The following is a 17,450-nucleotide window of genomic DNA, read 5'->3' as shown; positions in this document are numbered from 1 at the left end:
TGCAAGTGGCTGACTCGCAGTCTCAGATGAATTCGCAACTTTCTAGCAGGAATTGCAAGGTGGAAGCGCAAATTTATAGTATTTGGGGTGAAATACTATGGCGTGAATCTGAAATAGCACACATTCTCAGCTCTGTTTAGCTTTTGACGTGGTAAACCATGGTAAACCGGTTGCGTCCACATGTGAAGCAAAAAATTATCTGGCACAGTGGAAAACGCATCATGTCACGGACACTCCACTCGATCGATCGATCGAGTCTCGACTCAAGTGACAACAGACTCAACAAACCCCCTGATTTTGTTCTCAACCCTATTTTTATATTTCATCAGATCAGGCGTTTGTAACACTTTTCTGATTACTAGTACAGTAGTAGTAGCAGGTCTTTCTTACAAGAACTAGCACACTATCTAGTCAAGGTGTAGCTTGTCGAGTTCTGCTGCGTTCCATAACATAAGACATGGTAGCCTCGCGTGGTGCGGGCGCTTTCCCTCTTCGAATTTATTTTGCTTGAGAGATTTGAGAATTTATTTGCATTGTTGGAGACACAAGTAGCTTCATCATGGTTCTCGCCGATCTTGGCCGTAAGATTACGACGGCTTTGCACTCGCTGAGCAAAGCCACCGTCATCAGCGAAGAGGTAAGTTAAAAGAGCTAAGAGAAACATGAAAGTCAGTGAACATTTCGTTGTTTGTAGTGAAGGATGAGTTCGTGATGTATAGTTTGTGTAGGTGGATATTGAAGCTGTATGCTCTTGTGGTGCATGACCCTTATTCAGAATTATGCTCGCGTAGCAAGTATGGCATGTGGTGATCTGCGTGGTTCCCTTGTTAGGTCCATCATTCATTTGTTATTCTGGTTTGCACTGGTCTCTCTCTCTCTCTCTCTCTCTCTCTCTCTCTCTCTCTCTCTCTCTCTCTCTCTCTCTCTCTCTCTCTCTCTCTCTCACACACACACACACACACACACACACACACACACACACACACACACACACACACACACACACACACACACACGCGCGCGCGCGCGCGCTTGCACACACACACACACACACACACACATGCGCACGGGCGCACACGCGCTCACACGTCACTTGCACACACCGTAAACACACGCATGCGTGCAAACACACACACACACACACACACACACACACGCAAGTACTACATGTTCCGTAAAACTGCTGTTGCCCAGCTGGTTTTCCTGCAGAGGTCGGGAATTAGATCTAGGTTGCCGAGTGCAGTACACTGTTGAACTACACGAAAGATCAGACTTGCCGTGCTGGATAGTGCACGTTTTCATCAACAGGCATACCTACACTGGCACCGTATCGTGTACAGCAGTGCATGTGTCGGTTCATTACAGTATTTTGACGTGTACTCTGAAGTCGCTTCACGGGTAGAAATTCGGCAGGGGACGGAAATTAGAGCCAATAATCTTATTCAATGACGTTTCATTATGGCTGTTGTGTACTGTAAAACATGTAATTTTAGGTGCATTAAAATCTGGGTGCCAGGGACCTGCCAGGTTTCAGGTGTAATGTAGAATTATGTGACCAGCTTTCCCTTCACATACAGTGCATACTCAAGTATTGCCTTTTTAGGTGTAATTTAAATTTAGGTGCCTGTTTTCTCTACCGAAATCACCGAAATTAAAGTTACACCGAAAATAACATGTTTTACAGTACTTCCGAGTTGCGGACGATTCTGAGACACACGGGCACTGTTCGGTCCCGAAGTGCATGCATAACAGAGGTTCTACTTTAGGTGGGTACTGGCATTCAGGTCACCAGCTCCATGTGCTGGTCCTGGAGCTCGGCTGGTGAGATTATTAGTGCTCACTGTATATAGTGATGCAGTGGTTGCTAAATGTTGTGTGCGGTGTGTGTGTGTGCGTGTGTGTGTGTGTGTTGGCGTGTGTGTGTGTGCGTGTGGGCATACTTGCATGCGTGTGTGTGTGTGTGTGTGTGTGTGTGTATGTGTATGTGCACCTGCATGTGCACACAACTTCCATCATTGCTATCTGTGCGTTCTCAGGTCGTTGATGCTATGCTAAAGGAGATATGCGCGGCTCTGCTTGAATCGGATGTTAACGTGCGGCTCGTACGAGACCTGCGCAAAAATGTCAAGTATGTATTGCTCTCAATATGACAAGTTGATTCGACCTACACAAATGTCAATGCAGCTAGTCTTATTGATTGCGGTTATCAAGTTATTGTCTCCTTCCCGTTTGTTTATGTAATGCTATCTAATATTCCCCTCTGTTACGACAGGGGGCTTTCTTTTTTGATGACCCGTTTCTCTACAACTTACTGGTCTCGTTAGATGCGTTCTTTTTCTACTCCGAACGATATCTCCGTCTTTCCTCTACCAGCATTTCCAGGTCCGTGGCTGGTGCGTGTAGAAGTCGGTTTATGCTGCTTGAGCTACTCTCGTTCTCTCTCTCTCTCTGTATACCAGTATATTAGTGTACAACAAACAATATTTAACAGGATGAAAAAAGTGTTAAAGTGTTATACTGTGTATCGTGTTATTTTCAGTGTAACTTTTATTTCGGTTATTTCGGCAGAGAAACCAGGCACCTGAATTTAGATTACCCCTAAACGACACCAGGGTATGTGAAGGAATTGCTTGTCACCGAATTCTACATTACAGCTGAAACCTGGCAGGTCCCTGACACCGGCATTTTAATACGCCTAAAATTACATCTTTTGCGGTACACAGTACCTGGAACTACAATATTGTTTTGCGTGCTTGTGGTTGTGTGTGTATGTGTGCATGTGAGTGTGCAGATGTGCGCATATGTGCGCATGTGCGTGTGTCTGCATTTGCATGATTGTGTTTTTATTTGTGTGTGTGCGTGCGTGCGCTCGTGTGTGTGTGTGTGCGTTTGTGTGTTCCGCTGAGTGCAGGGCGGCCATTGATTTCGACGAGATGGCAGCCGGCCTGAACAAGCGTCGCATCATCCAGTCTGCTGTCTTCAACGAGCTGTGCAAGGTGAGTGGTCGTGCATTGCGTGCAACTACAGTACTGCTCGATGAAATCCAGTCGAGTCACTCGAGTACGCGCCGAACGTTGCGCAGCCCTACCACTAGACCTGCGAGCACTGGGTTGCAACATGGTGCAGGGCGCAAAGTTGACTAGTGCGACTGGATTTTATTTAGCAGGACTGTAGCACGCCTGGTCTGGCCGCATGCATGTTCAGAGCAACCGGCATGTTTCTAACTTTCTATAGAGATAGGTTGCGTAATCAATACTAATCGTGTCTGCACGTGATGTGAGGGTTTTTGACCAGAGACCTTGCACCTGGAACCGAAAATGTCCAGGTCCATGTTGAGTTTAACAGCAGTGTCTAAGAGCGGGGCTCAAGTGGCGACGTAATCCGCAAGCTCTCTAAAAGCATGGCCAAGTGATGATGTAATGCACAAACTCTCTAAAAGCAGGGGCTGCGGAGCTCAAGTGATAATGAAGTAATGGTAGATCTCTTAGAGCAAGGCTCAAGAGATGGCATAAGGCATAAACTCTCCATGATCATGGCTCCTTGGTTTCTGGCGCATTTTTTCATTGGACGGAGCATGCCGTAGTGGACAGCTCTCGATAAAGGACACCTCTGCGTTTGGCACACATCTCACAGTGTCGCCAATCACCCCTGCTCATGCGATGTATCGCGACAACAATAGGCCAAGGCACAGAAACTAGCAAGTTGTTGACAACCTCCCTCCCTTGGTTGTCTATTGTCGTCGCAGTACTGTAAAACGCCTAAATTTAACGCCTGTGACATTTTAGCGAAAGGAGTGTTTTCGCTAAAGTTTTGCCGCGCCAATCGAAATATTGCATGTACACTACAGTACTATGTGGTCATCTCTTCTTTCTTTTTTTACTCTGAAACTCGGGCCGCTAAAGTATTTATTCCCGTAGCTATGCAGAAGACGTTACTTCAGTAACGTCTGGCGCTAGCCAGGGTCTACACAGCTTTAATTTGGTGTTTGTTTGTTTGTTTGTTTGTTTGTGTCACGGCTGGAGCTATCCCGTATCTGTCCCGTATCTGTCCCGTATCTGTGACTACAAAGGCTCTACAGGATTGTACATAACAGCTGTCCACAATATTTGCGGGCTCCTGTATCTGTCCCGTACCGTACCAATATTCGTCGTATTATGTATACGACTCCCTGATGTAGAGGGAGATTTGGAAAGAAATAGGGAGACGAGGAGGAAATTAAATTAGAATAGACGCCGAATAGGTGATAGGATGCGTCAGCATAAACATGCTTTGGACGAGAGATCCCGTCGTCTCCAAAATAAGCGTGAACGAGCGATTCAGCGCCGGTCACAGAAAACGTCGGGAGAGAGATCCCGTCGACTCCAGAACGCCCGTGATCGGCAGAGTCCGCCGGTCCCAGGCAACGTCAGGACAGACATCCCGTTGAGTCAAGAACGCCCGTGATCAGCAGAGTCTAAGCCTGTCCCAGGAAACGTCAGGACAGACATCCCGTCGAGTCCAGAACGCCCGTGATCGGCAGAGTCAGCGCCGGTCCCAGTAAACGTCAGGACAGACATCCCGTCGACGCGCAGAAAAACTAAATCTGCAGCCTCTTTTGCCGTCGGACAGGATACGTATTTTAGGAGACTGTAAAGTTATGTAATGTCCAAATTTCGACGTGAGCAGCAGGTCACTCGCGTTGATTTTTCGACTTGCGAGCCAAATAACGCGAGCTGAACTTTCGCGTCGCAGACATCCCGTCGACGCGCAGAAAAACTAAATCTGCAGCCTCTTTTGCCGTCGGACAGGATACGTATTTTAGGAGACTGTAAAGTTATGTAATGTGCTCCACAGGCAACCATGCATTCGGCGTCGTCATTGGCTGAACAGGTCAATGTACATGTATTACTACAAAAAGGCCAGAAAATCCGATTACTGTATTAAAAATAACCTACGTGGAGATAATAATTTTAATATAGCTATGAATAGGATGAAGGCCGCAGACATCACATGTCATACTGTATTAAAATCAACTAATTTTCGCTAGCGATTTAATTTCGCTGATTTCGCCGCTTGGTACCAACCTACCAAAGTAAATCGCAGGCCAAAGTTTGTCATATAGGCAAATGATGCATGATTGAGCAATGGATGCATGTGAGAGCAAAAATACCGATCGATTTCCAATTTGACGTGAAATTGCGCGTCACATCGGAAATAACGTGCATCTTAACCACTCTAATAGAGAAGTTTCTATTTCTCATCGGCCAAAATTTGTTGATTTACAGTATAAGGAGATAAAAAGAAAAGAAGAAGCAAACGAAATGTAGATGATTATTAGAGAAATAACAATCCGCAATAAATTCTGCAAATACTTTTGCCTAACTCATAATATTCAAACCGATTGAAACGTTTTTGCAATACAGTTATGTGGTCAATCAACGGAAAAAGACATTTCCATCAGTTCTTATAACATGTACGATGAGCTAGGCAAAAAAGCATAAAAGCATAGCGTAGGGCCCTGAGCTTCCAAGCTCTCTCGTTTCATCGCAAATTGGTCCTGATTTAGAAAACGCTAATAATTTCACCCGCTAAAATTAGCCGTTCTACAGTAGACTGCACAGTCGTGTGATTTCTTCACACTTGCACCTTTTTTGTCCTTCCTTCTATGTGCGCGAGGTTATGCAGTTCACCGTGCTGTTTCTGGCAACTCCTCTTTGCACTGTTACTAGCACATCTCTGCTGTATAATATGCATTGTGCTTGCTCAGTTTTTTTTCTTTTGCCTGTATTCCACCTGAGGAGAATTCAATGAAAGGATTTGTGAACAAGTTTTTTTTGGACGTGTTGACTGTGCGCAATTTGAAGCGCGTTCTTTTCTTGAGCGTGTTTGGATTTTCGTCTGCAAGAAAGACTCGTAGTTCAGGCGGTATTATACAAATATCCAGAGTGCTTCGTGCCGGGTTTAAACATCGGTGTGTGTTGCTGCAAGCACTACTCTTATGCGAAACTCCATAGGATAAATTATTTCCGGCGAGTCTACTGGTCGAGGCGCTGGCGGGTGTTGTCGCCGTTTGCTGAAGTTGCTACCATTGTGGTCTGCTGCGTGGGGATGTGAGTAGCTTGTGTGACTTTTCCGGCTTTTCTGTAACCCTACGTGTGTGAGTGTGTGTGTGTGTGTGTGTGTGTGTGTGTGTGTGTGTGTGTGTGTGTGCGTGCGTGCGTGTGTGCACATGCACGTGTGTGCTTGTTTCTCTGAACAGCTGGTCGATCCCGGCGTAAAACCATGGCAGCCTGTCAAGGGAAAACCAAACGTCATCATGTTCGTCGGTCTCCAGGGTAGCGGAAAGACAACTACTGTATGCAAGGTGGGTACTCTTTGGGTGGCGGTCATAGCTGTAGTCACGCACACCTCAGTTGGTATGTCCACAGGCACAAACGGAACTTCCCGAGCTGGTTGCGTTTCTCAACACGGTCGTATAGCAGGGGGTAACGCGAGCATGGAAAATCTCATTTTACTTTACATGTACGTTCTAGTTTGTACGTTTTGTGTCGCCCTTTCTGCTGGGTGTGTGTATGTGTGTTTATTAGACTTTAACTGCAAAGCGGGAAGATGGTGTGTCGTTTTTAGTTCGAGATTTCAGATGGGAGGCATGTTGCTGGCAAGTAAAATTAGCTGGTATTTGTGTGGGGCCAGAGTGGTGGTGTTGTCTTGTTCAATGTAACGGATTGTGCTTCTGCTGTGTCGGTTTCTTCCTCTCTGCAGCTTGCTCACTTCTACCAACATCGTAACAACTGGAAGTCGTGTATAGTGTGCGCAGATACGTTTCGTGCAGGTTCGTGCTCTCTCTCTCTCTCTCTCTCTCTCTCTCTCTCTCTCTGTCTGGCTCTCTCTCTGTCTGGCTCTGTCTCTCTGTCTGGCTCTATCTGTCTGTCTCTGTCTCTCTGTCTCTCTCTCCCTCCCTCCCTCAGTCCCTACCCCCCTCCCTCCCCCCTCCCTCCCTCTCTCAGTGGTGTTCACATCTTGGTCATGTGACTAAAGTTGTGTAGGAAGTGATCACGTCATGTGGACAATGGAACCAACATGGCCGACATCATGTGACCCATACGAGATGCAGGGGTTGAGTGGAGTTGGAACCAACATGGCTGGCCTGTGTATGGTCATGTGACAGATGGGAAACCACTCTACACAGTTCTGCTCAATGAAATCCAATCACGTCAGTCCAGTCTGCACCTTGCACCATTTCTTAGCCCAGTGTTCGCAGATCTAGGGCTGTGCAACGCGCGGCGCGTGTGGCTCTACTGGATTTCATTCAGCAGTCCTGTGCTTTCCCAATTACATGTACTAGACCTAGGATAAATAGAGTACCTCACTCCTCAGCTGTGAAGTACTGAGTCTGGTATTCCTTGATAATACCAAGAGTACATGCCCCCCCCCCCCCCCCAAGAGTGTGCAACTCCAGCTATGGGGTCTGCGACGGCGGAGGTTCCCATCACGTGATAAACCTGTACGCATTTTCTGCACCATGTGCATGATAGATACCCTGCTTTGGGTTCAACTCTTTGCTGATCACTTTGCACTGTTTGCCAGCGTAGCCTTTTTGAACTTTGCCATGCGATGTGAAGTTCTGCTGTCGCAGCACTGAATAGAGGTTCAGGGGCGTCGGAAGGTATTCCACATTGGTGCGGCCATGCATGGATGGATGGAGGGTCCGGGGTCCTCTCCCTGGAAAAGTTTAGAGAAATTGGGCCCAAATAGCCCATATTGGATTCAGCCAATCAGCAGCCGTTATTTCCGGGGGATTTAGCACGACATTCCCCTGTGTATTCCCCGTGTACGCACTTTGTACAGTTCAATGAACACCTTGCATGCCTGGTGCCCTCTATTGGTTACAAGGTGGAAGACGCTACATGGTACACGGGCAGGCCCATGGGGAAGAACTCAATCGACAGAAGGATGCGCAACATCAGCCATCGGGCCCGTCTAACCAGCACATATACCAACCGTTGTGTACAAGCCACAACAGTGTCCAACATGAAGGCAGCCGGTGTGTCAGACGACACAACAATAATGCGGACAACCGGACACCGGAATTCACAGTCGTTGCTAGCCCACAGCAACCCCACAGAGGCACAGAAGGGTTCAACAGCCAGCAACACGAAGGCAGCTGGTGTGTCAGACACTACCATAATGCGGACAACCGGACACCGGAACTCACAGTCAATGCTAGCCTACAGCAACCCCATAGAGGCACAAACGATCTGAACAGCCAGGCTGCTTGACCAGCCAGTCGAATCTGTCGGCCAAACCGGTGCAGCTTTGCCTACCTTCATGAGCGTCATGGAGGTGGATGAAGCCATTTCACCAGGCACCAGGCATGCAAGGTGTTCATTGAACTGTACAAAGTGCGTACACGGGGAATACGCAGGGGAATGTCGCGCTAAATCCCCCGGAAATAACGCCTGCTGATTGGCTGAATCCATGTTTTCCCACCGTACTATGGGATAACGTACGAATAGCCTGGACATAACAGCTACATGTACGTGTGAGATAAAACAGGTGGTCGCTTGATCAGAGTGGTTGCCCTGCAGGTTTTACTATTTGTATGCTCTGAAGGACACTCTCCCTGTGTTGTGTGCTGTGACAGGTGCCTTTGATCAGATCAAGCAGAACGCGACCAAGGCAAGAATTCCGTTCTACGGCAGGTGGGTCTGGAGTCTGGACACTTGACTGACGCGCACGATCTGTTTCTGATGCTCTGCGTGAAAGGGGCTCCGAAGTGCTTGGGGTCTTTCTACTTAGTATAATTATAATACTCGTGCATGTGCTGTGGGACTCACCTATTACACGTATAGTCAAACGTCTCTTATCCGGACGCCTCAGATACAGGCACGTCTCTCTACCGGGCGTGCATAGTTAAAAAAAGATATATAAATAAATATAATACAAAACAGTGAAAAGATTGTTGGTCGGAGGGAAGCAAACAAACGCACGAAGCACAGAAGCCGTAATGTTTTGACTAGGCCTTTCGTTCAAGTTATACAAATATAAGGACTTGCATGCTGCGGCTTTAATCACCACTGCATTCGACTTGAAAAGTAATGGTAAGAAAGGCCTCATCAGCCACCACACCTCACGAAAGGCCTAGTAAAACAAACCCAGTGTGCTTCGCGTGCTCAGGACGGGACTCTAACCAGGTCCTTGTTTGCGTTGCCATTTCACGCCTTGCTAATGGTCCCCATTCTCATTGGTGTTTCTTTCTTCCTCATATTCTAGTTACACCGAATCAGATCCGGTGGTGATAGCTCAGGAAGGTGTTGAGAAGTTCAAGAAAGATGGATTCGAGATAATTATCGTTGATACCAGGTAAGAGATGACGAGAAGACAGAACATGGTCGTGCTTCTGTGTTTTGTGTGTTTGCGTGCGCGTGTGTGTCTATGTGCGTGTGTGTGCGTGTGTGCGTGCGTGCGTGTGTATGCATGTGTATGTGTGTGTGTGGGGGGGGGGGTGTGTGGGTGCGGGCGTGCGTGTGTATGCGTGCGTGCGTGCGTGCGTGTGTGTGTGTGTGTGTGTGTGTGTGTGTGTGACAGTGTGAGGCGGATTGAGTTATGCATTATGCTTGTGTGCATAGTGCCAATTCTAGTATAATAGTATCTAGTACTTGTACTATTGTTGTACCTGGAAGTAATGTACAGTCAACTTCGCTAATAACGACTGCGGATATAACGACAATTCGCGAATAACGACAGAATTTCCATGCCCAGAGCAAAGTCCCATCCCACTGGAATACATATAATTAGACTTCGGGTATAACGACACTTCGCGAATAAGGACACCTTTTTGATGCCCCGCCGAGTGTCGTTATAAGCGAAGTTGACTGTAGTGTATTTGTCTCTTGCTTCCCGCTCCAGTGGTCGGCATAGGCAAGAAGAAGCACTCTTCGAGGAAATGTTGCAAATCTCCCAAGTTCTGGTATGTATGTGTGTATCTATCTATCTGCTCTCTCTCTCTCTCTCTCTCTCTCTCTCTCTCTCTCTCTCTCTCTCTCTCTCTCTCTCTCTCTCTCTCTCCCCCCTCCCCATCCCCTCACCTGCCGCATTTCGAATCATTTCTGACTTACCGTGTTTTCCTGATTGTAAATACCACATCCGTTTTCAGGTCTCTTTCGTATTGACTCACCCCTCTCCTCCGTCCTCGTTTGTCTTTGGTCCTGAAGGTTTGTGGAAAAAGATGTGACTCATATACGTATGTGTGTGTGTGTGTGTGTGTGTGTGTGTGTGTGTGTGTGTGTGTGTGTGTGTGTGTGTGTGTGTTTTGGTGTACTTGTTCTTCCTGTGCAGCAACCCGACAACATTGTTTTCGTGATGGATGCCTCTATCGGTCAAGCTTGCGAAGCTCAGGTATGTGTGTAGCTAGTTATGTCTGTGTGCCATGTCCTGACCGTGTGTATATTCAACTCATAGTCTTGTCGAGGTGGGCGTGTGTGCATGTGCGTGTGTGTGTTTGTTTGTGTGTGTGTGTGTGTGTGTGTGTGTGTGTGTGTGTGTGTGTAAGCGTGAGTTTGTAAGTGTGTGTGTGTGAGCGTGGGTTTGTGAGCATGGTTTGTGTAACTATGTGTGAGTCTGCGCGCGCGCGCGCGCGCGCGTGTGTGTGTATGATGCTGCTTCAAGGGAGCTTGTCAGCGAGCTCCCTGTTTCCGTCTCACATGCCCTGTCTGTGTGTGCACCCGCTCTGTCAGCTTGTCTGTCCGTCTGTCTCTGCCTCTTGTGTTCTACTTCAGTAGGAGATGTTTTTCTTTCTTTCAGCAGCTGGCTAGGATTGTTTTTTTATGTTGATGATGCATTCCCTCTACTTATTTCCTTTTTTCACGTGTGTGTGTGTGTGTGGGTGTGGGTGTGTGTCTGTCTGTGGGTGTGGGTGTGTGTGTTGCGTGTGTGTGTGTGTGTTTGCGTTTAACAGGCAACGGCGTTCAAAGAGAAAGTTGACGTCGGTGCTGTGATCATTACTAAGCTGGATGGGCACGCCAAGGGTGGTGGTGCCCTGAGCGCGTAAGTGTCAACCGTTTCTTGTTACCATGGTGAATGTTCACGTCATGCGTTTTTGGTATACTATTGTTTAGGGGTGAAACGATTAGTTCGAATATTCGAGTAATCGTTCGCAAATTTCAAACCAGCGAGTATTCGAAATTTTGCACTCGACCGTTTTTTTTTTGTTTTTTTGTTTTTTTGTTTTTTTTAGTATTGGCATTCTATTTTCAAAAACTTTTGTTGTATCGCTCATCCACTGGTATGAATGCATTATGCATGCTTTGAGTCAGTATTTTATGACTTTGACCATGCGATCACCACGGCAAGTAACGTTAGTTAGCTATGCGATATGAAAGTACTGATGAAAATCATTAGTCTTTACACTCTGTACAAGACGTTGGCGACTTTTGTTCTATGTTTACAGATAATTTCTTCCGAATTGGTCGAGAACTCACAAATCTGGCGCTTTTGAACATTGACGAAATACTCGAAATAATCGGATACTCGATCGAATATTGTGAATGAGTGATCGATTGGTCAAAATAGATACTCGTTTCACCCCTACTATTGTTGCAAAGGAAGGATCCACGAGCGGTATTCGAGCCCAGCACCCCTGTCTTTCCGGGACAGTGCTCTGCCAATTAGGCTACTGGGGATCACACACCTGTGGTTCCTTCTTGCCACACTACTATGTGCTTCTCATATTTTAATAAATGTTTGCACAGTGCCTTTGTGACATCATTGTGATGTCATCCAAACACATGTTCTGAACGAAATCAGGTGTACCGTAGTTCCGCACATATAAGCCCATGGGCTTATATGTAAAATAATGCAGTTTGGGGATAAAATATCCAGAAAAACATGTTCGTTTTCTAGCCCATGGGCCAATATTCGAATTTTGACGGTTCCCGAAAAAGTACAAGTCCGTGGCCATAGTGGATGTACCATACTCTACTGGTAAACTGCACTGACCTGCTGTACCATGGTAGAAAGAATCCATATTGTGAAAAATTCTACTTGACACGTGAGTTGCATTTGTGTCTGTTTATTAGCCCATGGGCTTATAAACGGAGGTGGGCTTATATCCGGATATAGGCCCGTGGGCTTATATGCGCGGAATTACGGTATCCCAATCCCTACTGGTTTCCTGTGGACGTGGTGTTGTGGCTTCTCCTACTATTCAAGCCACATTCCTTTCTGTTGCTTGGCGTGTTTTTTGTTTTCTTTTCAAGTGTGGCGGCCACTCAGAGTCCTGTTGTGTTTATTGGTGTTGGTGAGCATATCGACGATTTGCAGCAGTTCAAGACAAGACCGTTCATTAGCAAGCTGCTGGGTGAGTTTGGAGCCCTCTGGAGCCCCCCCCCCCCTGCACTCTCAGTGTACTGTGTTCTCTCAGTGTACTGCAGTCCTGCTCAATGAAATCCAGAAATCTAGTCGTGTCACTCAAGTTTCACAGGTCTAGGGCGGTGCAACGCCCAGCGCGTATTCGAGTGACATGACTGGATTTCGTTGGGCCGCACTCTCCGTATAGCTGGAAGTGTGTCCTGTATGCTCCTACGCTCTGCTTGTTTGTTCGTTCGTTTGTTTTTACTTTACCAGATGTACAGGCATTTCTGCCATCTCATATAACCATATGAGAAGGCAGAAATGCATGTGTATCTGGTGAAGTAAAATCTCTTCTGTCTTGCACATACTTATGAAGGACTATGAATATTATGAAGGTTGCAGACAGGAAGACCACGCCCACTCTCCTTAATGATGGTCTCCATGCCGATTATTAACTTATGAAGAATTGAATGTTTTCTTCTGCATGGGGCAAGCGATTGGATTTGCCTTCGCCTACCCACCCCTCACCCACCCTCTCACTCACTCACTCACTCTCTCTCTCTCTTTCACTCTCTCTCTCACTCTCTCTCTCTCTCTCACTCTCTCTCTCTCTCTCACTCTCTCTCTCTCTCTCTCTCTCTCACTCTCTCTCTCTCTCTCACTCTCTCTCTCTCTCTCTCTCTCTCTCTCTCTTTCTCTCCCCCTCTCTCTCTCTCTCTCTCTCTCTCTCTCTCTCTCTCTCTCTCTCTCTCTCTCTCTCTCTCTCTCTCTCTCTTCTTTCTGTATTGTTTGCATAGGTATGGGTGACATTGAAGGATTGGTGGATCGTATTGGTGAGCTCAAGCTCGACAAGAACCAGGAGCTCATTGACAAGATAAGACATGGTCAGTGCACCCTCATGGAACATATTGGCAGTGCGCAGAACATTGTGTGTCGTGCTAGCGCTGCGTACTTGTACTGGGGTTCCCTGGCCTTTTCTTCGTGGAACCCACGCCACGAGTTGGCACCCAAAGGACAGAACCCATGATTGGGTCGATCATCTGTAGTGTAGACCGACCATGGAAGGAGGCCAAACTGTCCCGTGTGAACATCTCTGTCACATTGGCTGTGTGTGAAGCCTGATGGCTCATCCATAGTAGGCTAGTGCTGGAGGGAGTCAATTTGTTTGTCTGTAAGTCGGCCTCTACCTGCAATGGGTTTGCCATCAGCTAACCTCTCCAATGGGGCTTCTCAACACTTGTGCCAGTGGTTGTGAGACTTATCCCCTCGCCCCCACCGTTAGGCGCTGCATCTGCCGCTAGGGTTTACCGGGTGTTAACGGCCGTCGTGAATTCCCTTCCGGAACGGACACGATAATTTACTCTCTTTTTTTAAGCTCTGTTTGCTTGGGCACTGCCTCAGATGTGGCAAGTTCTTACAAGTAAGAGCTTGGGTTTCTGTGTCTCACGCTACCTTGTTTGTATTGCGTGGCAGGTCACTTCACGATACGAGACATGTACGAGCAGTTCCAAGGCGTCATGAAGCTGGGACCGTTCAGTCAGATCATGGTAAGTCCTTTTCTCGTTTCGGATGTGTTCCTTTGGGGTCCAGGGGCCTCCTCCAGTTCTGGATGACTATTCAGTCAGAGCATTGTATGTCTATTCTCGTTTCGGCACTTTCGGATGTGTTCGTTTGGGGTCCAGCGGCCTCATCCTGTTCTGGTTGACCATTCAGTCAGAGCATTGTAAGTCACTTCTCGTTTTGGATGTATTCGTTTGGATCCTGGCAGCCCCACCCTGTTTTGGCTGAGCTTTGCTTTTCTGCTATGTGATCTCATTCAAGATTAAATTTTAAATAGTTTACGGTTTTCATGTTGTGTGTGTGTGTGTGTGTACGTGTGTGTGTGTGTGTGTGTACGTGTGTGTGTATGTGTGTGTGTGTGTACGTGTGCACGTGTACAGGGAATGTTCCCTGGCTTGTCGCAAGACCTGATGGGCAAGGGTGGTGAGCAAGAAGCCATGGCCAACTTCAAGAGAATGATGACCATCATGGATAGCATGAGTGATGAAGGTACTGCCAGGGTTTATTCACACAAGCCTCACATGTCACATCTGCTTTATTCGCGAGTCTCTTTCCATGTGCATACTTGCACTGTACTGTAAGACTCTGGTATAGCATACCTGGGATCTAACATGCTTTTCTCTCCGCACTGGATGTAAAGTACTTTTCGAGGATTCTGTCTCCTTTTCCAGCCCTTTGACCTTGAACCTTGCGCACCTTGGTGTGTGTACGTGGACGCGTGTGTATATGTGTGTGTGTGTGTGTGTCGTGTGTGTGCGCGTGCATGTGTGATGTGTGACTTTCTGTGTGTGCGTGTTCCGTGTGTGTGTGTTTGCACTGGCAGAGTTGGATCATCCGCAAGGCGCTAAGCTGTTTGCCAAGCAGCCCGGTCGTGTGGTGCGTGTAGCGCGGGGTGCAGGCGTCTCTGTTGCTCAGGTTAGTCACGATGGCTTGAGTTAGGGCTAAGGCCGATTCACAATACAACTTTTTACAGCGCGACATGCGACTTGCTACACCTGCGACGAGCTGCGACCGCGGCACGCGGTTCACAATCTTGTTGGTGTTTGCGACATCCCTATGCACCACCCGCGTGCACTGCACGTGCACCCAGGGTAGCAACTGACAAACTGTACTCCTTTGTGTGTGTGTGTGTGTGTGTGTGTGTGTGTGTGTGTGTGTGTGTGTGTGTGTGTACGTGTGTGTGTGTGTGTGTGTGTGCGTGTGCGCATGTCGATTGTCGTTGTGTTCTGTCCTTTGTTCCCCTCAGGTACATCTTGTTCTCACGCAGTCGACGAAGCTAGCACAGATGGTGAAAAAGATGGGTGGCATCAAGGGCCTCTTCAAACGTGGGTAGCCAAGATTAAATTGAGCTCTCTCTCTCTCTCTCTCTCTCTCTCTCTCTCTCTCTCTCTCTCTCTCTCTCACACACACACACACACACACACACACACACACACACACACACACACACACACACACACACACACACACACACACACACACACACACACACACACACACACACACACACACACACACACACACACACAATCACTCTCTCTCCCTTTCTGTCTCTTCATCACCATTTGGTCTGTCCTCTCTTTTGTCGTCCAAGCCATTCGTCGTGTGTTCGCGTGTGTGTGCATGTGCATGTATGTTTGTGTATAGGTGGTGACATGAGCAAGAACGTCAACCCTTCACAGATGAGACAAGTGCAAAGTCAGATGGCCAAGATGATGGGACCACAAGCACTGCAGAGCATGGGTAAGTCACATGAGTGCTAAATACAGGGCTGTTCAATGAAATTCGATCGTTATGGTCTAAGGGCATGTTCGATTGTGCTAATCCGTGGGCCCCGGATTCGCCAAACTCGCACATGTTCAATTGTACGAATCTGGATCCCGGATCTGGTCGGCGTGGATCGGTACCCAGTTTCCACAATTGAATGCAGCCTAAGATGCTGCAACTCAATTCTAATGCTGTACATTGAAACCTGTCTAAGACGACCGCTCAAGGGACCTTACAAATGTGGTCCCCATGTACAGGTGGTGTCCTTATCCAGGGTCATTTGACTGGAAATAGCATCCCTTGGTCCTGGTTCCAGTGGTCTTCTAGGACAGGTGGTCGCCTTATCTAGGGTCAATTGACTGGAAATAGCATGCCTTAGTCCTGGCTGCAGAGGTCTTCCAGGACAGGTGGTCGCCTTATCCGAGTGGTCGCCTTGACAGGTTTACTGTATCTGCTAATTGCTACCCCCGGGGTGGCTTCATCAGGCAGTAACTGTTGAAGTACACTCTTGTGTTTCTGTGTTCTTTGCCCTGGCCGGCACTGGATGCCCGTGAGGCAACCTTGTCTGTTCTGTCTTTGGTTGTGTGTGCGTGTGTGTGTGTGCGTGTGTGTGTGCATGTGTGTGTGTGTGCGTGTGTGTGTGTGTGTGTGTGTGTGTGTGTGTGTGTGTGTGTGTGTGTGTGTGTGTGCATGTGTGTGTGTGCATGTGTGTGTGTGTGCATGTGTGTGTGTGTGTGTGTGTGTGCATGTGTGTGCATGTGTGTGTATGTATGTGTATATGTGTGTGTGTGTGTGTGTGTGTGTGTGTGTGTGTGTGTGTGTTTGTAGGTGGCATGGCGGGCATTCAGAACATGATGAAACAGCTGGAACACGGTGGCATGGACCCCATGATGAGCATGGCAGGGATGGAGGGTGGTATGCCTGGTGGTATGCCCGGCATGGGACGACCGGCCGGCAGACGCAAGAAGTAAGAACAGACAAAAACCCACGCTGTGCGTGCAAGCACACCCCCGAGCGTCCAAGTCGGAGACATGTCAGCGTGTCATAGTTTCACGAGTGCCGGCCGAGATGAATTCTGCAGATATCCGTGCGAGTTCTGCTTGATGTTTGCGTTCCGCTACGTTGCAACACTGCCACATCCCCCCCTCCTAGTGTACATACCATAATCCAAGCTAGCAGCGCTAGCTATTTTGCCCCCCCCCCCCTCCCCTCCCCTCCTCATTCGCTCGTGAATGGCTTTCAAATACTATTAAAATATGCCGGTACACAGCAGCCTCATAATAGTTTCTATTTTAGCGGTCATGTCAAAGTTTTGTTTTTCCTCAAAGTCAGCTGTGATTTGTGTATTGCCAGCCAACACACGCACTCGCTCTCACTAGTACACGTACATATTCTCCTCGCCTGTTGTACAATGTCGGTTCATTTCGAACGAGAAGCCTGTGTGTGTGTGTGTGTCCTTGTGTGTGCCGCCCTGTCTGGGAGCAAGGGCTGTTCTCCTATGCCTGCCACCCTCTCCGAATTTCTCTCCACAACCATACACAATCACAAAATTTGAAATTTTGCTGAATTTTTGCTACCGCATAATGCGTTCCCCATTGCTACTACTACTGGACATGCACTTGCAGCAGTTTTAGTAGTTCCATCCAGTCTGCACAACAGCGTAGAGATCCCTGAGGTCACACATGGGCTTTCTTCACCAAGAGTACCCAACTTCAAAATCGTGTTATATCGTGTTCACTTCTGCCATACTGGTGAATTAATTATTTACACAGCGCGTTTAGGTCATTCAAACT

At 47.6% G+C, this 17,450-nt stretch overlaps 1 protein-coding gene across 1 annotated transcript; it reads left to right on the top strand.

Moving 5' to 3' along the window:
• The first annotated feature begins 322 nt into the window (after positions 1-322).
• On the top strand, positions 323-17,390 carry LOC135829756 (signal recognition particle subunit SRP54-like). The gene is made up of 18 exons (XM_065342141.1): positions 323-637; positions 2,037-2,128; positions 2,912-2,996; positions 6,239-6,343; positions 6,742-6,811; positions 8,624-8,681; positions 9,253-9,342; positions 9,889-9,949; positions 10,318-10,377; positions 10,937-11,025; positions 12,237-12,337; positions 13,128-13,214; positions 13,804-13,877; positions 14,271-14,379; positions 14,714-14,805; positions 15,137-15,215; positions 15,538-15,633; positions 16,486-17,390. The coding sequence occupies exons 1-18, from the start codon at positions 560-562 to the stop codon at positions 16,626-16,628; spliced, it is 1,569 nt and encodes a 522-aa protein (XP_065198213.1). The 5' UTR covers positions 323-559; the 3' UTR covers positions 16,629-17,390.
• The last annotated feature ends 60 nt before the right edge of the window (positions 17,391-17,450 follow it).

This window comes from Sycon ciliatum, chromosome 13, assembly GCF_964019385.1.
Source record: "Sycon ciliatum chromosome 13, ocSycCili1.1, whole genome shotgun sequence".
Taxonomy (NCBI): Eukaryota; Metazoa; Porifera; class Calcarea; order Leucosolenida; family Sycettidae; genus Sycon; species Sycon ciliatum.
Note: the sequence above shows the minus strand (reverse complement) of the source record. Positions and strands in the feature narration are given on the sequence as shown.